This window comes from Stegodyphus dumicola, chromosome 3 (genome assembly GCF_044657685.1).
Source record: "Stegodyphus dumicola isolate Sdum_Otavi_A_Nest chromosome 3, ASM4465768v1".
NCBI classification, from domain to species: Eukaryota; Metazoa; Arthropoda; class Arachnida; order Araneae; family Eresidae; genus Stegodyphus; species Stegodyphus dumicola.
Window position 1 is genome coordinate 250,617,649 of NC_140770.1, and position 23,855 is coordinate 250,641,503.

Sequence of the window (23,855 nt, forward strand, 5' to 3'; positions counted from 1 at the left end):
GTAACATTAACTGAGATAATTAGATAATTTTAGCTTACTTAAATTTAGCTTATACCGTTCGTTATACATTAAACGCGCATGCGTAAACGTATTTTGCGCACGTGTAAACGCATATGCGCATGCTAACGCTTTGTTCCGCCCTACTTGGTTTGTGGCCGCCTCCTTCTGCAGCTTCAGTTATGGATAAAAAAATATTTTACTTCTAAATTCAACATTATGCACTAGTTTAGGGCTATAAACATTAACCTAAGTAAATATTTTAAGTGAGAAGCATGGTCAATAAAATGTTACAGAATTTTTAACTCAAAGATGGTGGCATGAACTATAGAGGTCACAGATAATTTATACTCCTTGCTGGTCTTAAAAATTCCCTTTTTTAAATGTTTTTAATAACAAAATAAAATATGTTTGCTAAACTAACCCTCACTGCCATATGTTTCTATAAAAAAGTATAATTCAATAATAACAATAATTTTTATTGCATTATTCAGATTTTTCATGACAGAGAAAGGAAATTTCATTAGTGGGAGGAGCTAAACGATATTTTAAGTGAAGGAATGTAACACTGTGTGATGAGCAAAATAGTAATGTACCATAAAGCTATTAGAAATTTGAAAGCATTTGGAAGACAAGAAAAATTATTAATGATGTGAAATTTGATTAAATGAAGAAGCTTTACAGATAAATTTTGAAGATCCCATATTACAATGTAATTAAGTGACTGCCGTACTTAGCTAAAAAAATTCAGTACTGTTCGGTTTCGAGGACTGTAAAAAATCGCCAAACTATTGTTGATGCCAATGCTGCCCAAAATAATTGCGGCAATCCTAATAATTGCGGCAAGAAAGGAAGTATAATAGTAAATAACTATCTAAGATTGATATTTTAATTTAGATGAAAGGTTAATGTCATATAATACTTTTTTATTATTATAATTTATATGAAAAAGGCTAAACATGACTGAATGGAAGCATAAGAGTAAATAACTATTTCAGATCATTATTATAATTTATATAAAAATTGCTAAACATAACTGAATGGATGCCTGCATTGCTATTTCGCTATCGACTTATCGCTAAAGCATAATTTCATCTCGTTGGTTGTTCACACATAATTTTCAATAATGAATGATGCCTTTTCTTTGAAAATATTCATAATTAGAATTCAGAAGTGCAGAATCGCCCACTTATTTGTTTGCCGCTTTTTACAAGGATGATAATAAAAATTGGATTTTTGTCAATTTTATTTTACTTTTTAAAGGAAAATAGGTCGATGTGTACATAGATAAAGTCAAGGGGGTGTGCAGTGCCATTTTTGTGCAATTCTGGGATTTTTTTTTAAGTGAAAATACGTCGATGTGCACATGGATACCGAGTATATGCAATTCTTAAAAACGCATCAAGCAGTGAGTGATTCTGCACTTTACCCAAAATTCTATTGCCGACTTTTCATCATGGGCAATTCCCAAATTGTTAAATCCATAGGATATCAAAAAAGGATTTAAAATCAAAAAAGATTTAAAAATTAAATTAGTATTTCAATGACGTCTTAAGAAATATAGAACTATATAAACTTACGCAATCTGAAACCTGCGCGTACGCTAGATTTGGTGCACTGTTAAATGAGCGCGTTTGCTAGATTTGGCACTTTTGCGCATACATTTTCATTGCAATTTTTTTTACGCCCTCAAAACAGAAGAGTACCAAAAATTCTTTTACCTTTTGAAATTTAATTCATATTCCCTGACGAGAAATTTCAGCACTTTTTCAATTTGGCCAATATACAGCAAACAGCAAGATACATATCAAACAATGCTAAATTAACACAATAATTAAAAGCACGTATGAGGTCTTCAAGAATGGAAAACTGAATTTTACTGATCGGTAAAAAATATAACTTAAATATTGAACTTATGGAGAAGTCGACAAATTTTGTAATTGATTGTAAATTTAAATAATTATTGGGTATGTCTCAGCTAAACTTCACTGTCGGCTTAGTGTTGACTAAATGTCTTGACATTTAACTGTCCCATAGCTAAATGTCCTGACGGCCAACTGTCCATGTCGGCTAACTGTCTTGTCAGCTAAATGCCCTGTCGGCTAAATCTCTTGTCGGCTAAATATCTTGTCGGCTAAATTATTAGTCCGTGCCGGCTAAATGTCCTGTCGGCTAAGTGTCGTTGTCAGCTAAATGTCTTGTCAGCTAACTGTCCATGTCAGCTAAATGACCTGTCGGCTAAGTGTCCTTCTCGGTTAAATGTCCTGTCGGTTAAATGTCCCGTCAGCTAAGTGGTTCTCGGCTAAGTGTCATGGACCCTTTGAAGATTTTATTGTAAAATTCTAATTGTTTGTTGCGAAATCTAACCCAGGCTGCATGGTTCGTAGTTTTCTAGGTTCTGTTTACAAAGGTTCTCTATGAAAGCATCTTAACCAAAAAGCTCCCATGTTCTTTCTGTGTTCAAATAACCAACTAACTTAGTTTAAGCGCGATTACCAAGTGAAGTTACTAGCAAAACCTGAATACTCATTAAAAATCATGTAGCTTGCCAATCGGAAGTAACATGAAAGATACGGCGCCAATAATTGAATTGCTGTTACGGTATGCTGTTTCTGAGTTTAGATAGTTATTCCTTAATTAAATATAATTGATTTGTAACTTCTAGAGCTGACGGTAAGAATTGAAGTGCAAATAAATAATATCGTGTGCAGTCTTGATTAATATAAAATTAGAACTATTTGCATTCAGACAGAAAGTTTTTTGAAATATTTGCAATTACTTTATAAGAAGGATTTATTAATAACCGTAATAATTATTATATTACTGATGATTAGAATTCAGTTCTTGACAATTACATTCTAAATTAGAATTTTAAGGATATAATGAAAATACGCTATGCATAAATATACATTTTAGAATAAAAAGTGAGTTGATTTTTTATGTCTAAAAGCTTATTAAATTCATTTAATAAACATCATACCCTCGTTGTGAATTGAATTCAGAATGTTGGGTGTCGTTTATGTAATTATTCTTACTTGTCCACAGAACCTGCTGACTATCCATCCATTAATTAGCTGCAGATCATTTCTACATAACCATTGAACATCCATTAATTCGGTCTCTAGAGGGTTGTATGTTTATATCATAATTTGACTTTTATAAAAATGATTATTCTAAATCTTATGTTTCTATAAAAATATACTGTGCTCTAAAAACATGGATGTTAGTATCAGCTGCTCTTTCAGCCACTTCATAAGCAACAGCTTGTTTAGAAATAAATTATGCAGTTAATGTCATAAAATATTTTCATAAAATTCAAATAAACATCAAACAAAAGTTCTCGGTTTTAGACATTTCGATTTAAACGAAGTTAAAGTAGCAGAAGAACGCTGAAGATAAAAATTTACTCTTACAAATATTTTTTTTTTTAAAAAAAAGGAAGAAAGAGAGAAATTTAAAAAAATAGTTAAAAATTTGAATAATATCATCTATAATTTTAAAAAAAAAAAGCTTTTCATATAGTATTAATAAATATTTATTACGCATCATTGAGGGAAAAAATTTCAATAATTAATTCTCTGTAAAATTTTATTTAAATTTAAGGTTAAAAATAGCTCACTGTAACAAAAATCCATAAACCACATTTGGCGTTATTATCGCTCAAAAAAAAGATGCCAAATTTCAAAACGCGAAAATATGTAAATTTGTGTATATCTTAGAAAATTTTGAATAAAAAAAGCCTAATTTTTTGCAGGTATGCTTAGAAATACACCTACTTTAAAATGATTGTAAAAATTTTATAGGTATAATTCAAAATTTTTTTCGAAAAATTTATGAAAATTATTTAAAAATAGAAATTTAAAAAATAAAACACAAAAAATGGGTAAGTTTTATTTGGAATGAACCTAAATTTTGAAATGTGAAAGGAAAAATAAAAAAAGTTTAATAAAAAAGAGATATTAATAAATATTTCCCAAATTCAATTAACATTGAGGAGCTAAAATTTTGAGAGCTAGTATTTTAAAAACTATTCGTACGATTTTTACAAAACTTGGCATTCTGGCATAATTTTAGTTCTAGAATGGAAATACGAAAAAATTTTTTTATGTTATTTCAGAAAAAGGTCCGATTTTGTGTCAAAATACCTATGTTAGAATAGTGCTATATGTAAATCTAATATATATCCTAAGTCGTGCTTTCGAGACATGAAAAACACAGTTTGAATTTTGTCAATTGGCCCAGTAGAACGGGAGATGTAGCACTGTCCCATTTTTTTTTTAAAATTTTTTTTTTATTTTTTTGGGAGCAGTGTACATACTTAATATGGCATATGTACAGGTGCTGGCCTTTGTTCAACCTGTACTAGTTATAAAATGAAATATTAACTTTCATTCATATCACTGCAAAAATTCTCCTAAATATTAATACAGTTATGGCAAGCTGTTCCTCTTTCTCTTTTATTTGCTATTTGGCCACACGAAAATCATTTGGTTTTCTATCCATTTGGGTCAGATGTTGGATCTAAAAATTTGTGTTTATGATTTATGAACATCGTAGAATGTTGAAGACAGGCTTTTTCTGTTTCCTTCTTCTGACAAGCACTCCAACAATCTGAATATTATTCTTCATTCATGTATTATGTTCTTTTATTATCTTCAGTAGAGTTGATGCCTCTGTCTGGTATTTGTATAAAGAAATATTCATTCATTTCTGAGCATATTCCTTCCCAAACTCACTGTTTCTCTGAAATTCTTTGTTTTGCTTGACAAATAGATTTGACAATCTCAGTGATTTTTTTTCATGTGAACCAGTTTTACCTTTTGAGTGTTTGATAAAAACTAAGCAATAAAATTTTCTAATATAAGTATTATAATCAGTTGATGCATAATGTATAACTTTTTTTGTACAGTCTAATTGGAAATTTTGGTTTGGAAAAATCAGCTCTTCAACCCAACAGTATATGAAGTGCAAAGCTGTAAGAAAAAGAGTCTTTGAGACCTAAAACCAATAGCTATCACAAAGACTATTTTTTTTCCTGCAATTTTGCACGTTTTATCTTCAGATACTTTACTTGTCAGTAAGTACTTGTAATTTCATTTAGTGGTTATTTTTGCACTTTCGTTGAGTAAGCAAAATTTGGCCTCTTGGGTCACTCAATGAAGTGGAATGAAATGAGAATTTTAATTTAGTTATGAAAGCAGACCAATATCTCAAGAAAAATATATTTATTATTAACAACTGGTAACTATAAAATATTTGTAAAAAATAATAATTTGAATATTATGTTTTTTTAATTAATTTAATATTTTATTTAAAAAAATTATGATTTTCTTTCATGGTTAAATTTTTTATCCGAGTGAATACTTTGCAATAGATTCGGATCATTTATTAAAATGTCGTGAAATTTCTCACATGAATTCATCAAGTTATATTTTAGGCTTAACACAAGTTAAAGTTTTAATGTTCAAGAGCGTTTTTTTCAATTGTCCATATTTTATTGATACTAGAAAAAACACTTTCTGTTGCTGCATTTGTTCCTGGAAGAGAGAACATGTGTTCTACAATTTTCAAAATATTTTCATAAGGAATATTAGTCTGTTTAACATGAAGCAATAACTCCGTCCATATTTTGTCTGTTTCCACATTTGCAGACAAACAACCAAAATGTAATTTTTTCATCAGTAACGCATCTTTTTTTGCCAATGACACCTCATCAAAAAGAACATTTTCACAAATATTATTTTTCAAAAAATAGTTACGAATATATTAAAAAGTTTTTTTCACATATTCCCATAAAATCTTCTTTTTTAATGTTACCCAATTAAAGTTTTTAATATCCTCGAATTGAATTGTTCATTCTTCAAGATATTCCAAGTAGTTATTATAAAAATTTTTGACTTCTTTCAGAAAATCAGGTCATTTAATATGGCACCTTGTTCTTCCAAGTGATGTCCTTTTGAATAACTAAACGTAATCGCTATCAATTCTTTCTCACAATTTTGTTTTTAAATTATTGATTTCATTTGACACTTCCCCTTCAATAATTTTCACAACATTGTGAAATAATGTAGCTTGGTTGTGGATGAAATGAAGACAAATTTGTGATGTGTCATTTTCAAAAAACAGCTGCGATATTCTTGGACATTTATCTTGTGATAAAAAGTATGATTTTAATGGTTCATATACTTTAAAATATTTTCTACAGCTGGTAAAAGAGCTAGCCATCATGCTTTGCTGTAACCAATAATTCTTTTATATTCGATTTCTGTGCTTTCACAAAAATCCTTCAAACTTTTGACACACACAGTATATATATATAAAAATACGAATAAATTTTTGAAATAATATTTTCAAGATCCACTGGAAGTTAGTCAGATGCTGTTTGAATAGTATTGTGTAGACTGTAAAATGTGCACTGCACAACCTACTCGAATAAGTTTTTGGTTCAAACATTCGTTAAGTTTGGTAAAAATGTTATTGATGCCTCTTCTAGCCAAATGCCACCAAAATTTGTGTTAGTGTCAATAATAAAATTATTGCCTCATATTAGCCAACGATTTTACTGTTCAAATTATTCTTTTTTAAAATAGTACTTTGCAATACATATTCTTTGCAGATGGTATAGGGGTTAGGGGAGGTAAACCGCTGAGTTGGCTTCCGACCCAGGTATAGATATATCCATGCAGAATTGGTTACCAACTCGGCGGGAGTCAACCACTAGCTACCAGGCCGCAGCCCTGGGCATGAAATGCAAAAAAGAGATATACATATGCTTACAAGGTACTTGAGTACAACAATGTACAAAGAAATACATACATGTGCATACAAGGCACTTGAAGAAGAGTACAATCAAAATATATGTATATACATATAAATACAAACTCATATACAGATATATACAAACTTACATACATAGATATTCCGAAACAAATAGAAATATACATACTCTCATATTGATATATACACCCATATATATACGTTATCATAATAGTTTAAAGTTTACAAGAAGCATGACATTGAGGTATGCGTGATCCTTAGTATAAATTAGGTACCATAAATAAAAGATATAAACATGTACAGATACAGTACAACATTCAGGTACAGTACAAACTTTGTGTATGAAAACCTGGCTTGGCATAAATACAAAATTACATATTTAACATACATACTCTGTTGCTGACACATTGAACTAGCTTATATATTTCTAACGTGCATACTGCTAGGCTTTGCAGAGCAATTATTCTGTTTTCAGGTTAATAAATGTCCCATTTCAAGAAGAGTTAATGCCATACTGAAGTTGTGATGTCTATTTCTAAGAGAACTGTGCTTAGAAATGCCGTTGTTAGAACCTAATGTGTGTTAGATACGACTCAAGTATGTAGTATATGGCTACTATCTTCCAGCGTCAGAAGAGTAATTGCTAGTACAGTAGTCAATTATTGTTTTCAGTTTCCGCTGGGCAACTCTGTTACTTTGTAGATTCTGAAACCAATGTGGCCAGGATCTGGCTCCTGGTTGCTTGAGGCTGTTAAGTGCTGTGTGTGGGCAGGAGAACACAAGATGATCTGGATGACCTTCCTCCCCACATTCGCAGTTACCATTCTCTTTAAAGCCAAAGTGGCAGAGGTATGAAAGAAAGGGCCCGTGACCAGTGAGGAAATACGTCATGTAATTGCTATTAGTTTGGATTGTTGTCTTGACCTTGGGAATGAGGTTGTAAACACGTCTCCCTGTGGAGGTTTGATCCCAATGTTCTTGCCATATTCTTAGGAGCTGATGGAATGTCCGACTCTTTAGGTCCGAGACTGGTCTAAGGGTCGGGACTTCTCGCAAAGTGGATGAATCTGCTGCTTCCTTTGCGAGAACATCTGCTCTCTCATTTCCTTCTATTCCCGTATGAGCAGGCACCCAGATGTGTGCGGGTCTTTGCGATGCAGGCATGTGTGTTAGAATGACTCTAATGCTGCTGACAATAGGACTGCGAGAACGAATTCCAGCTATCGCAGCGAGGCTTGAGTGAGTCTGGGTAGATGATATTGGGCACTGTGGGATTATTCTTCAGGTGGAGAAGAGCTGCTCTGATTGCTATGAGTTCCACCTGAAAGACAGAGTTTTCAGAAGTGAGCTTTCTTTTCCACTCATACGTTAAAGCTCCTCCAGATAGTATACAAAAAGTGGTTAGGGAAGCCTGACTGCGATACCAAAGGGCCTGGGTTCGAATCGCGGAGAAGGCATGGTTGTAATTGTCTGTTCCTTCATAGGAGGCAATGGGGACCTGCCTATTAGGTGCCTCCATAATAAAGAGAATGCCTTATCTGGCCTTAGTATAGATTAACGGACTCTGTTACAAATCTGTAACTGTTCATAATCTGCCATTGGAAAAAAAAAAAAGGTTTCACCCAGCAATGAAACAAAATCTAATATTGTAATTTTAATTCCTGTTTCTGGATGAAAACTTCTAACAATAGTTGGAAATGATTAAAAATTTTTGTGGTTAGAAGCATTATAACATATGGACGTAAAATGTGCATTTATCTAATTCTTTCTGAAGTGTGAAAACGAATATGGTGAAAAAACATTACAAATAATTGCTTCGGTTTTTGTCCTTGAATGTGTAAATTTTTTTGTCGTACAATGTTTTGATCATTTGCAATGTAGAATCAATTGATCTGAAACTTTGATTGTGGTTTATTGCTACAGATGTATTTAAGGGGTTTACAATTTATTTCTGCATCAGAGGACTTTATGTTGTTACCATTGATTTAACTTTAGATACTATACATACTTTTTTAGATATTCATTTGGAGTCTTCTTTGCATATAGAAGTAATGATTGACGGTTTTGCCGTTTATGATTAAAAATGTTGCTTATTTGTCATGTAGAAATTTTAATACTATGCATTGTGTAGCATTTTTGAATTATGAAATAGGAATATTTCTCTTTGAAAAGTGCAGAAATGTATACTTTAATCCACAGTTTGTTGATGTGCTACATTTTGAAAAAAGAATAAAAGTAGCAGATGATATTTCTCATTTCAGATAATAAGCTAATGCCAAAAATTTGTATTCCAAAACATCTGCTTTTCTTAAAAATTCTTTTTTGAAATTTCGAAAAATATAAATTTTCTCTGTATGGAATTTAATTCAAGTGCATATTTAATAATTTAATTAATATGTATGTTTAGTTTCTTCTCTTTAAATGAATATTTGAACAATTACAAATTATCTTTCAGGTAGTTTTCCATGCTACATGTATTGAGTCCCTTAGTTCATTTATGATTTCAGCAATTAGAATGTCTGGTGAGTGGGTTTTAAATGATCTACTCATTACTCTTTCAGCCTTGCTATCTGGAAATGCAGATAAAGTAGTTACGGTAAGATAAGATTTGAAAATATTTTTTTTTATATATGTATGTATTCATAATAGGTTGTCTGTTAGTTTTACCGGTGACCAGTAATTAATTGCCAGACAATTTAGCAAACTTAACACTGTAACTCAAATTAAGTAATAAAATTGTGAGCTCATTTTTTTTTTCAGGTTTAGAATGATGATAATTTTTATGAAGCTGCTGCATGTTTTCTAGAGAGGGATGTGCTTGTTGGGTTTTTTTTTGTCATTTTAACTGCTGTTGCTAGTTTATACCACCCCAGAAAATAAATTATGACATAGGAGTTTAAAACTGAAATTTGCATTTTTAGAAATAAAGATTTTTTATTTGTTTGTTTGTTTGTTTTTTGCATGTCCATTAAAATTCCTTAATTTAAAAGTACTTTTTCCTTTCTTGGCAAAGCACTTAAAAATTTGGCTGCATTTTTACTTTGGCATTTTGGTTACCAGTAAAACTAACATGTACTTATAGTGAATTCAACTGTATTGATAGTTTTATATATTTAAGAATTATTTTGTGAAAAACTTTTTTTTTTTCCCAGTAAATTTATTCTGTTTGTTGCATTTCCTAATTTAGAACAGAAACTTAATCTGTATATTATAGAGATTTCTTAATTTTGGAAGAGAGGGGTAATTAATTTTGGAAATGGGACTTACATTCGGCTTCTTTAAATTCCATGCCCTTGCAGCATAAAATCTGCAAATAAATAAATAAATTAAAAAAAAAAAAATTAACTCCCAGTTTCCCAGTTGATGGTTTTTTTTTTTTTTTTTTTTTTCCCAGAGGAAGCTCAAATGAAAAAAAAATCAGTGTTGATTTTGTATAATCATATGAATTTACTTGTTGACACATATGGCATGCAAACTGAACAGAAAATGAATTGTATATATTAACACTCGGGCCTGATTTACATAAAAGCAGAGAGGGACTACCAATTACACATGGGCTTAACTTGTACTCTTCAGATCCATCTGTAATTTTTAAATATATATCAAACTTTACATATTATTTGCAATTCTAAGTTTTCTGAAGAAAGTCGTATGAAATTAGAAGATTAGGGGAAAAAATGAAGAATTCTTTTAAAGTTCTCTTTTTTTTTTTTTTTTTTTTCATGTTTCTTTAAGTTTGTCTCTTTCTTTTCCCCCAGTTCCCAATATAAGCATCTAATCCATGTTTGATTTGGCATAATTAATTAATCTATTGCTAAAAATTCTATACAGCAAGAATCAGCATTAATTGCATACATTTGCGAAGCTATTTTAAAGGTTAAATAGAACCTTCTCGTGTGAGAGTGAAAATGGGGAAGGGGAAATGTGCTGGAACAATAATAATAGACAAAAAGTTACCAAAAGTTCCATTTAAGGAAGAAGAAATAAAGCCTTTGGCACCATATGTTGACAAGAAAGGAGAATAACTACTTGATAAAAAGTGGAAAAACTACTTGACAAAAAGTGGAAAAACTACTTGACAAAAAGTGAAAACAACTTAATATGAGGCAGCTTCCTTTAGAAACTACTCCACAAGTCATCCCTTGTCTTATACAAATAGCCATTGTATTCTTTATTATTACCAAACAATTTCTCCCCGCCCCCTTTTCAAAAGGCTAGAGTGAAAAATGTGGTGGAAAAGAATACAATGCCATTTAAGGAAGAAGAAATAAAGCCTTTGGCACCATATGTTGACAAAAAAGGAGAATAACTACTTGATAAAAAGTGGAAAAACTACTTGACAAAAAGTGGAAAAACTACTTGACAAAAAGTGAAAACAACTTAATATGAGGCAGCTTCCTTTAGAAACTACTCCACAAGTCATCCCTTGTCTTATACGAATAGCCATTGTATTCTTTATTATTACCAAACAATTTCTCCCCGCCCCCTTTTCAAAAGGCTAGAGTGAAAAATGTGGTGGAATTCTTATTCATTCACAGTTCAAGTAAAAAGACATACATATAGGCACATATTTATATTTAGTTATTAGAAGCTAACACATGAAGCTAATACTATATCGATAATGAAAATTTTTAAGTTGATTACTAATATAATAGTATTACATATGAATAAAATATAAATCTATTAAGTTAGTCAAAAAAATTCTTCTGACTGATTTTCTCTGGTATGGAAGATGCTTGCTGAGCTCATTGAGAATACATCATTTCTAAAATTTGACTTTGCCCTGATACTATTAGCAACACATAAAATCTGGCATGTATTGCTAATGTGAACTATCACATTCACTTTGGCATTTTCTCATTAACAACATCAGAAAGTGCATTGTTGCCAAGCATGAAAATCTACCAGATAATGGTTTTATGCCTAATCAAATGGAAATAACCCTGTACCATTAAATATAAGCAAAAGGGCCATGAAGAAAGAAAATAAAAAAGTGTCCCTAATCCCTCTATTAGTTTAACAAAACAATTCTGCCAATTCAAATTCAAGAAACAGTAGTATACAAAATGAATGATTAATTATTTTTATTTGTTACTAGTTAAAATACAAATATTCATTGCATGTAAACACAAAATTTGAGTTCAGATATAATGGTCAAATTTATACAACATAATGAAAAAAAATTTTTTTAAGTGACAGCAGATAATTGATTTTTTAGCTCAGTTAAAACTACAAGGTGTCAGAAGTGTCATTCATTGATTCAATTAGTGGTGCAAATGCTTATAAAAATTATGAATTAGATACAGTTTAACATCCAATAAATATGTTAATAAAATATTAAATATTTTATTAAAAATCAAAATACATTAAAGATAATCAGTACTTCTATATGTACAGCAATACACTGGTATGCAAATAAATATAAATATCTTCTCTCTCAAAATAGAGCAACTTCAGTTTGTGATCAGATTGACAAATTGATGCTTTCTCTTTGATTAGAACACTTGGCAACTTTACATGCTTACAAGAAAGCTTTTCTTAAAGGGAGGTTTCAGTATAGAGTCGTCATTGATAGGAAAGTACAGAACTTTAAGGAATGCCATCTAATACTTTTACCTTTTCACAAACAGCATGTACTTTTAAATTGCTTGTACTGGTCATAGATTTCTTACTTGGAAGTGCTTTTCTGAAACTTGATTGAAAATTTTGATATTTTTTGCTGACAGGGTGCTGCTTAGCACCAAAAATAAACTTTGTAACAAAATCCAAGTGACTAATGTAAAGCTTCACACATACACAAAAAAAGACCTGATAATAACTGTGATTTAGGCAATGAAAACTTAACTGGCAAATGTGGTTAAAATAAAGTTAAAAATGAGACAAAACTTTAAGTTATTAAATTAATTGTCTGAACCATGTTTGAACACAAAATACAGATTGCTTTTGCAGATTTTTTTTTTTTTTTTTGAGTATTTAAACATTGTTCTGGTATATCAATCTAGAGTTAATTAAATATTAATTAATAATGGAACAAAGGTTTCATTTTTAATAATAATATATCATATAATACAGTGTACTATACATAATGTTTAATGTGTATGATACAGAATTTGTGCAATTTTCTGATGTTAAGTGAAAGTAGATCACTGCGCACATAGGAATAACTTAAACGTTGCCCACTTATAAAATGTAAAGAGGTTACTGCATATGGTAACATGCACTCCGTTAACAGAAAAAGTATCAGGTTTCCTTTGAATCATGATAATAAATACCATTTTTCTGAATTCTGAAGTATAAAATAGCATCTCCATTGTTTTTGTACTCATTTTGTTGACAAGTTAAACGAAGCAAATGGGGAAGTTACTGTAACTTTGCACGTCATAATATCCTTACATGTATGTTTTTACAGGCAAAAATCAGAACTAGTTTTCATTTTTTTAAATATAAAGTTTAAATATTAATTTCTAGTTTAGCAGAATGTCCAAGTGTCCCCTTCCAAGATCCCAGCCCTTAAGCAACATACACTTTACATATCCCTAGTTACGCCTCTGGCTTTGTCAGTTTGGTAGCAGCTAAAATAATTTATTTTTTTTTAAATATAAACTCTTTCAGAAGTTTATTGAAATACATGTCTTTAAAGAGATAAGAAAAATATCACTTATTTTATTGATTTATTTCCTTTGCAAAATGTCATATTTATTGTTTTTATCTATTAGATGGTATTTATTATTATTATTATATTTTTGCAGCTTCATGAGAGTCTAATTGGCAAGAATGGAGTTTTGGTGCAATTACTGATTCCGTCTAAGTTTGATAAAAGCGTTCACTTTAATGCTTTTAATTGTCTGCATAGTCTTCTTGTGAAGTGAGTTTGAATTATGCAATAATTCTTACTTTTTTATTATTATTTCTAGATTCATTTGCATTAAGCAATCTGTTATTAAGTTTCTGGAGTTAACTTATTACCCAAGATACATCAAATTAAGATGATTGAGGTATTCATAAAGTACAGTTACAAAAGATGTGCTGTAAACATTGTGAAAGCTTTCTTTTTGCCCCAAAAGCCTTTGCTCCTTTTGTCCTTTGTTTCTTTTGTCAGTGGTGTAAAGGCTGTTAGAACAAAGAGATTTGTTTATTTTTGGTAGATTTTATTGTATGTATACATTTTTGCATTAACCATTTCTGACAAACAAAAACAGTGTGATTGTTTTTGTTGCTAATGATCACTTGTCTGACCTATAGTCAACCCAAGCCTATGAAATTCCTTGTGGCAATGAGCACAAACTTACGCCCAGTGGCGTAGCGAGGGGGGGCAAGGGGGTGTATGATGCCCTGGGCACCGCTTGCGGAGGGGCGCCAATGGTTTCAAGATTTTTCATAAAATTTCAGTTTTTATTTTGATCGATTTCTAGAAAGCATATTTAAAATTAATAATTATTGTAATATAATTATTTTCTTGATTTGTCTGATAAAATGTGTAATAAAATGTTTGCAGTACGTCAACCAAATATCTCCTCATACAAAACGTTCTTTCTGACCACTTTATTTCTCTAAAATCGAGATATATTTTTTTTTAAACAAAATGCACATATAACTCCTGCTTTTTACTTTAAAACGATAACACGACTTTGTCCTGAATTTCTTAAACATATCCATTTTCGCAAAACCGATTCCATAGTCTGGAAATGACATTTTGGGAAACTCCTTGTGCTTCTGCTACAATGGATTACATTTAACTCTCCTGTAAATGACTGATGGCCTGCCTGGCTACCAATTCAACTAAGTCATCTTGCTGAGACATCATATATTTACTGCTACAAAGCAGTAAACGTGTGTTGATCTCCTACTATAAAAGGAATGCTGCGGGTTTCTCCTTATCTAAAATGTATAGTTTTCGACGTCACAGACTAAATTTGCATATTCCCAACTTTGTAAACGTTTTAATTTTCCTTTATAATCTCTTCTATTTTCTTTAGTTAAAAAGGTTGTCGATTATATGGTTATTTCATACCAAACTCACAGTATCCCCTAATTGTTTTGAGCAGTGAATGTGACTGCAAGATGTTACTCTGTAGTAGAAAAGAAACTGAATCTCCAACGCGGATACATTTCCGAATTCAATGCTAGCATAGTTAGGTAGTGACTATTCTTAATGTATTTTAGAGTATTTTATGGCAGATTCATCATTTTATTATTATTTGCATTATTTTCGTATTACTAATATATTCTATACATCATATTACTATAAGTTTTTTGGGGGGGCAGGGAAAAAAGGTATTTTGCCCCGGGCGCCAATTATGCTTGTTACTCCACTGCTTACGGCTGTCATTGGCAACAGCCTAAAGCACCTTAAAGGTGACAGTGGGATTTAGCTCAAGTCTCGCCCCCCGCAATTTTGATGGAGAGCACTCCAAGGGGATGAGTCTGAGGGTCTCTCGCCCCTCTTCCCCTACCACCAACCTCTCGAGAGAATTTTTGGCTTGCCTTTTTAGAGTGCCCACATGCCGCACAGACATTATACATTTACAAACATCTATCTCTTCTCTGAGATTTGAACCCGGGCGCTTCGGCATGGCAATCAGTGACGCTAACCACTATACCAGTTGGGCGGCACAGTGTGATTTGGTGCCTGTAATGTATAAGCATAATGTTACAATGCACTCATAAGATCTTTGCATTGATTTTGCGTAAGTCCCATTAATCTTTGATAAGCCAGTTTAGTTTATGTAAAGGAGGATACAAGATTGCAATCATACAGCCTGACTGAAGAAACAGAAGAAACCAAACCTCAAAGACTCAATTAAATAGGTGTCATGTTGATAGCTTATAAAAAATAATTTTAACTATATTATATTCATTATTTAAAGTAAAAACAAGTTCTTATAAAAAGCTAAATCTTAAAATTTATAAGTACTGTTTTTTTTAATATTCTCCCTGTCCAGATGCGTGATTTGTAGTTTTCAAAAATGCTCTTTTTCTAAAGAATAATTTAATTCAATGTAATTTAATATATAGAATTGTAAAACATATTGAATAATTATAATAATATCAATCAAGTTTTATATAATAAATGTGCTCTATTTATTGTATTTTGAAATTTTGGCGGAAGATCCTTGTCACAGCATTGGTGACAAAACATTATTAAACTGCTAGTAAGCTTGCCATTTGCTTGGGAGCAAAGTGGATTTCTTTTCAGGATTCATGGTCAAAATAAAATATTGTTTCTATTGTTCATATTTAAGCAGGGAAAAAAACTGGAATTTTCTTACACATCCACATACCATTAAAAAATTTATTAAAAAAAAAGAAAAAGAAAACTTTTGTAATTGTCAAATAACGCAAAAAAAAAAAAAAAAAAAAAAAAAAAAAAAAAAAAACTTTGTGTTTGCAAAAATATCTGTTTCTTATAAGTGTAATATTTAACAACTGTTTGTTGAAAGATAGGGTTTATTTTTCATAAGTTTTCTAAAAAATTGCCAGTTGTCATAGACCCTAGATTTCATTGGGAAATTGTATTTTCATATTTCTATAAAATATAGGAAATCATATTTCGTAAATTTTTTTAGTTTAGGAATGCATTATATTCCAAGAAAGCAAAACAGCCTAACATTTGTTTTAGATAACTTTTTTTTATATAGAAGGATACTTTTTCATTAAAACCTTACCATTTTCAGTACCATATTCGTAAATTTTGGCATATTTCTGTATCCTTCCCATCTTTCCCAACTCTTGTGAACAGCAATAAGAAAACATTTTGTAACTTCCTGACAGAACTCTAACAAAACCCATTGTGAGGGAAGAACATCCCATGTGTTACTTTTCTCCATGTGTGAATAAGTTTTCAGCAATTTCTGCAATTGTATTGCATTCCTTAGTTTTAACATTAGGACAAGATAACAAATTGTCACATACCTCTCTCATATAATATTTCATGCCTTTCTTATACAGTCAAAAGTCGTTAATCCGGACTCGTCGGGACTTCGGCGATTCTGGATTATCGATTTTTCCGGATTATAGATCATCAGTTTAAATCTGGTAAGATGGCATGCAGAAATTATAAAATTAAATATATGAAACCGTAATTTATGAAATAAAGAACAATTATGATCTAAAGGGTATCAAAATTTACACACACACACACACACAAAAAAAAAAGGCTTAATATTTATTTGTTTACTTTATTAAACATTTCTTTCAATGTAAGTTGTTTAAGTTGCTTCGTTTTTTATGTGATAATACATTCTCTTTAATTCTATAAACAGACATAATTTCTTCTTCAGTTACAAAGTTCCGCTGTTCAAGTCCTATAATTGCTGTATATTGAGAATACCGACTAATTTCTCAATCAAAATTTTTTTGTTTTCAATTGAATTATAATGACGAGGAATTTGATTTAAGTCATATCAAAGATGGAGTACATCGAGATGAAATACTACATTTAGTAAGGAATTATAAGCTAAATAAAATAAAAACATCTGCCCTGAAGATAAGGATAGTGCTGACAGATCAACTTCCAATTCCTTGCGCACCGCGGCGTTAAAGATAAACAAAGTTTAGATAAACAAACGCTAAAGTTTAGATAAACAAAGGATATGCCTTTATCCATTTTTTGCAGCAATTCCACTTTTTGTTTAATGGACTTCGAAACATACTTTCGCTTTGTAGATCCTTTACATATTAGTAAATACATATCAGAAATTCTATTTGACATAATCGAAAGTTCAAGCTTACTTTTATAAAATTGCTCTAACAGTCTGCAAATAATAAGCCGAATCCAGTTCGAAGATTAAGGAACAACGCAATCTGCAACATTAACTGAATTAGATAATTTTAGCTTAGCTTATACCGTCCATTATACATTAAATGTGCATTCGTAAACGTATTTTGCGCACGCGCACACGTATATTCGCATCCGTAAAGGTCTTACGCCAACGCGACGCATGCGCAGAAAGTTTGTAGCTTTGAGGTCCGGATTATAGATCATTCCGGATTATGGATGTCCGAATTAATGACTTTTGTATAATTTTTTAGTCATCTATTATTTTGTGGTTCTTTTGAAGCAAGCTTTAGTTTACAAAGCTTGATATGTGTTAACTTCTGGCACTATAAGTAAGTGAATCACATTGTAATAATAAAAGAAATGCATGCTCTAGTAAGCCAAGTGTGTATTCAGACACCCTTTTTTTTCTGGCATGAACAAAGGTTGCACATGCATTTTGGTTTTCAGTTTCATTGTAATTTCATGAAGTGGTTATTTGTAAGGAGTCTTTCTTTATAAAGAATAGTTCTTTCTTGAAGGGGGGGGACACCTGCTTGTTTTATCTCATAGCAAATAACCAAACTGTAAAATCTTTTTGGTTTAAAAATAAAGAAAGCTTAGATAAAAAGTATGATTGCACAAGGGTTGGCTATAAAAACAGATTTTGCCAAGAAAAAAGCCAAACCCTGCTGGCGATACCTGGTCCCAAGGGGAAACACATCAAAACAAAAATTAAGTGTTAAATGCCATAGCTTTAATAGCCAAATGCTTTAATGGAAAAGTATTTCTAAAATGTATATCCTGTCAATATTGCGATAAATATAGTATTGTATTCAATATGAACATCTGCTAATGAAATTGAATGAATAAAAGCATGTTAGTGTGAATTTAGAGTTGTATTCTCATTTATTTTAGGAAAAAGTTGTGTGTATTATTAAGTATTCTTACACAGGTCTGTCATCTCTATTCTTATTTTTCTTTTTTTAAACCTATGCTGTATTTTGGCTTTTCAGCCAATCTTTAAATTACTATCTGCTAACCTGATGTTTGAAAAAGAAAAACTATTAACAGGTTTTTCTAAAATGCCCAGAACTTATATAAATGCTATTTTGATGTAGAATTTTGTCCAACTTTGTTAATGTTGCCTCTGAACACAAAGTTGGATATTTTATTTTCAATTTATGAAATCTTTGCAGAGATAAATATAAAGCAAGCTTTGATAATTAGGTTATTAAACATAAGAATTCTCAAGATAATTGGGGATTTGTTAATTTTTGTTGAAATTATTGGTATGGATTTTACTCATATAGATTATGATTCTATAGATTACTAGTATAGATAAAAACTTGCCGCTCAGATAGGAAAGTGGTTAGTGATTCTGACTGCCGTACTGAAGGGCCCGGGTTCGAATTCCACAGAAGGCATGGATGTAAATTGTCTGTCCCTTCATAGGAGGCAACGGTAGTCTATATATTAGGTTAAGGCATTAATTACTGAGGGAAAGAAATAATAAAATGTATATAGCCTCAAGTTGCTAAATTATGAAAAATTGTTGGATGTAATTAATTTATTAAAAAATGGCTTAAAGTAATAAATATTTGAAGAAGATTTAATATAGCTGTTAATGAGAAACAAATGAAAGATTCAACAAATTTGCCTATATTCTAGTTTGTTAATGCTTGAAATTTAATTCATTTATAATAGTTTTATTTATTTGTTTTTTTATTTTCTACAGAAAACTCGGTGAAAGTTTCATTCAAGATGACTTACTGAATATTGCTTGCAAAAAGTGTGTATCGTTTTTGCAAGTTGAGGCATTTGCAAATAATATTTCAGATATTGCTTCACTTAAGGTATGCAAATAAAAATATTCATTCATTCTTTTTTCCAGCTTTATGAAAAGCAAATAGATATTTCATTAATGTTATTTTTTCACTTTTATTATTTGTAGATTTAACTTGCGAAGTAGAGTGAATTAATTTTTATAATTGTATATATTGTTACATGCATACGAGTTTATTGAATGCACACAGAACTGATGCTAGCTTGTTAAATTTATTTTCTCAAATGAAACACTGTACAAAAGTACTTGTACAGCTCTTCTCAGTATGACAGAGCACGATCAATAGATGCAAACTACCAAGAACATTAAACACAAAGCAACATAAAAGGTCTCAGTAAGTGAGCTGGCACAATGATCTCTCGGTACTCTCAATATTCTGAGCTAGATTCTGAACTAAACTGAGAACTGATGCTCCTTCCAGTTTTATATAGTTTTCCTTCATCTGCTTAGAAATTTCCAGTACCTTTGATTTCTCCAAACTGCTGCAAGGCAGCTAACAGTTAAAATTACATAGGACCAGATACAGTTGCGTAGGGAAGGAACAGTTAGTTATACAGGGATCAGACCGAAATGTCGTCAAATTATCTCCGAATTTGATATCTTTTGGCGATTTATCACCAAATTTAGTGACTAAAAGTTAGTTGCCAAAACCATTGCCAGCTTGACAGTATCTCGATAAATTGGCGAGATAGCCATTTACCGCAATGTTGGGTGGACATGCCGCTGTAATTTTACTTTTCTGGCAAAGCTTCACTTTTTTGATCCTTTCATGTTAAATTATACAAGAGATACTACAAATTATTTACATATATACAAAGCAATATGTTCTCTAACATTGAAGACAATTATTTTGCATCGTCTAATATTTTTTAACATTATAAAATAATACTCTTTCTATTTTAATAACTCATTATTTCTTTCTTTTAGATATTAATATGCATATTAAAGTGTTTACAACAGATATTCATATCCAAAAATGTAAAAATTGAGAATTTTGGAGAACTGCTTGGAATTTTAAAAGTAAGTTTATAAGATTTTGTTACTGTTTACTAAACATTAAAAGAATTTTTCCTGAAATAATTTTTTTGGAATTTTAAAGTGAAAAATCCTGGCATATAATATGAAAAAATTTGAAGCAAAATTTGCTTTAATTAAATTGTAATGTTGGGCATGTGAATGTTTTGGTGATTCTTAGTAAATCTCTATAATAGAATTTTAATTCTTTATTTTTATTTCAAAGCCATAAGTTTTTGCATTGTTCTCTTAAAAATATGTAGTTTACTAATAACAGCTAAAAATATATTTTATTGTCCTGCTTTTTGTGTACCTTTTTAAGTCCACCAAGAGAAAGGTAGTAAAGTCTCTGAGCACTGGTAATTCAATCCAGGTTTGAATCCCAGCAAATAGGTTGGCTGCATGGGAGTTTTCATGGTTTTCTCCATTTGTAACATGGATATGAGCCCATTTCCATTAGTTCTTCATGATGGCAACTCTTTCCATAAGCAGATAGGCCTTCAGTTGCTTTTAATCAATTAATCAAGCTATCAAATAGTAAAAATAATAATAATTAGTTCAATTAATCAAGCAATCAAATTAATTTTTATCTAAAAAGTTTTTTTTTCTTCTTTTTTTTGGAGGGTGGGAGTAGATTTTACTTGCCAAAATTTTTCAGTGTGATACAAAAGCATGTCATGCAGAACATTGTAAGCAATGGTTAAAGTTTGAAAAATCATATATTATGTATACTTCACTTACAATGTTCATTAAAGTTCTTGTCACATTCAGGCATACACATGCTAGGTGTAGCACATTTCTAGAATGAACTACTGCTGCAATTTGTTGACAACTCGGGGAAAAATCTGATGCTGAAGTTTTTGCAGTGTGATGGATTGAGTTACCATGTACAGCATATCATTAAGAATTCTCCAGAGTAAAAAAGTCATAGAAGTTCTAATTTTTAAACCCATTGCACACAATTATACTGCACACTTTCATTGTTCCAGCAGTGAGAAACAATTGCATTAAAACAACATGCGGACTATAATTATATATAGAAACGTACAATCCTTTTTCTTTACAATTTATAATGAATTCTTATATCAAAATAAAGTAAAATATATTTCTTCTTTGTGAAAAAGTCTGTATATATCACTGTTGCCATTTTCTTGATTTTAGGGGGAAACTTGCAGTTTTTCATCATATTGCTACGGATTTGGTATTTAAATAGCTAATGTTAGTTGAATTATAAATTAAATTGTTTCATTCCACATGCAGTGTAGCGTCTGATGAATAGTAAAGGAAAGCTAAGCTGGAAAATTAAAAATACAAGAGCATGGGCATTTAACATTTAATAAATATCTCTTTTTGATTTCGAGAAAGTTCCAGAAAATTCTCGCGCATGATTTAAAATCTTTTAAAAAGGATGAAAATCTCTCAGTTCATTATTTTTAGTTAGTTAGTTTGTTGTTGTTTTAAGAGTTTGTTTAGAAATTTGTTCTTGTTGATTGTAGCGAATTCGCGGATTAGCTTTCTTTAGCTGTTTCGAATTAAATTCTCATGAACGTTTGAGTAGTTAAAAGATAACTACTGTGAGATATTGTAATGCTGCGCGAATATCTGAGGAAATTTAAGCATTTTTGTTGTGATAATAATAAATTTTGTTCATTTTTCATCGGACTTGTGCATTCATTTCATAACGAACCCGCACGCACGCAACAATATCTTTTGATCTCCTGGTTGTTAATTTTCAGTCTGTATTAAGGAAAATGTTTCTAGAAGAAGGGGGGGGAAAGGTGGGGGAGATTTATCGAGTTAATGAAACTTAAAATGTGCAAAATTCCATTCCCCCAGCCTAGCGATTTTCAGCATAATTTTTCTTATCAAATTTCATTGTGTATGGATTGCCTTAAACCTCTAACTGGCAAGGCTGTATATATATATATATACGGGCTAGAATATTTTTTGTGATATCTGTAAGGACATATATATATACGTGCATATTAAAATATGTCAAAGAAATTAAGGCAATATATTAAAAGTACACAAATCCAGATATAAAATACCAGGAGAATTTTTACATTACTACAGTACAAAGTCCGAGATCTGAACATCCAATATCCCGAATGATCTAAAATCCGGACCTCAAAGGCCACTACCAACTTTAAAAAAAAATGTATTATTATTATTATTATTTTTTTTTTTTTTTGTGTGTGCTGTACTCATGCATATTTGATTCCCCCCTCTCCTGCGAAATAATAAAAGATGTGGAGATTCCCGATTCTTAATTTCACTTTGGCACTAAATAAAATACTTTGTTATTGAAGAAACAATCATTTTAGCATAAATTTGTATGATCAATATTTTTTTCTCCATAACTGCCGGTCATACATCTCAAACTGAAACATTCTACAGATACATCCTTGGTTTTACACCTAACCCCTGATGCCAACCTGGTGAATCATTATTTATTATATTTTGCTTTCATCACCGCATGTTTATTAACACACGACAACTTGAGTAATGACTCATAGAGTGATAATTAAGCAATTTTTTATGGTAGTAATTGAGAAACAGCATGATAACCTTTTATGTTGACACTAGCTGTACCCGCCCGGCGTTGCCCGTGCATTTAGAAAATGCAGATAAGTGAATAGCGCAGGAATAGTAGTGTAGGACATGTAGACTGTCTCTCTCTCTTCCCCCCCCCACACACACAACATTCCCCGTCGATAAAAAGGAACAATATATCCTAACCATGAGCCATCTGTTAAAAAATTAGTTTAAATGAGAACAGACCTCATATTAGCACATGCTAGGAAACCGTAGTCATGTGGTTATAATCATTGGTCTGAAGTATAAAGAAAAGTAAACATAAAAAATTCAAAATCAAAGATAGGAAAGAGTTGAAAGGGAAAGATAGAGAGTACAGTACAGAAAAAATAAAAAGTAACGAAAACATGGATGAAATAAAACATCCTGCTTACAGGAAATTTGGAGTTAAGAACCAATTAAATTTTTAATTTAAGTGTAAGTTAAATTTAGATGACAATGAATTAGAAGAGGAGAGTGTTTGTGTATGTTTGTGGAGCTCGGGCTGGGTTCGCAAGGGCCCCTGACCGATTAATGTCTGTTGGTACGGCAGCCCCATTCAGATTATTGCTCATGCTCTCAAGAGAGCACTAAACAATAACATCACTATTTAAAGCATGATAGTCAGAGTTAGTTTGGGAGAGTGGAGAGTGGCAATAATTTTTCGTTAGATTGTCCTTTTCGTTAGAGAGCCTCGGGATAAACTATATTTAATGTTCTTCCATTCGGAGCTAAGATGTGTAGATTATCGGCATTACCAACTCTTGAACAACCCACGTACAGTTGACCATGGGAGAAACACGGCTTACGGAGGTCGAGCCCTACAACTTTGAGAGATTGTCCTTGTGCCTTGTTAACGCTCATCGCGAAACTCAAACGAACAGGGAATTG

General features: G+C 31.2%; 1 protein-coding gene across 3 annotated transcripts in view; it reads left to right on the forward strand.

Annotated features, from left to right (window-relative positions):
• Positions 1–23,855, forward strand: part of LOC118194171 (HEAT repeat-containing protein 6) — a 138,995-nt gene that overhangs the window by 23,488 nt on the left and 91,652 nt on the right. For all 3 annotated transcript variants that reach the window (XM_085814039.1, XM_085814038.1, XM_085814040.1), the window contains exons 3-6: positions 9,230–9,370; positions 13,524–13,639; positions 19,269–19,386; positions 20,304–20,396. In XM_085814039.1, coding sequence (XP_085670165.1) covers positions 9,230–9,370; positions 13,524–13,639; positions 19,269–19,386; positions 20,304–20,396 — 468 coding nt within the window. The remainder of the gene's footprint in view (positions 1–9,229; positions 9,371–13,523; positions 13,640–19,268; positions 19,387–20,303; positions 20,397–23,855) is intronic.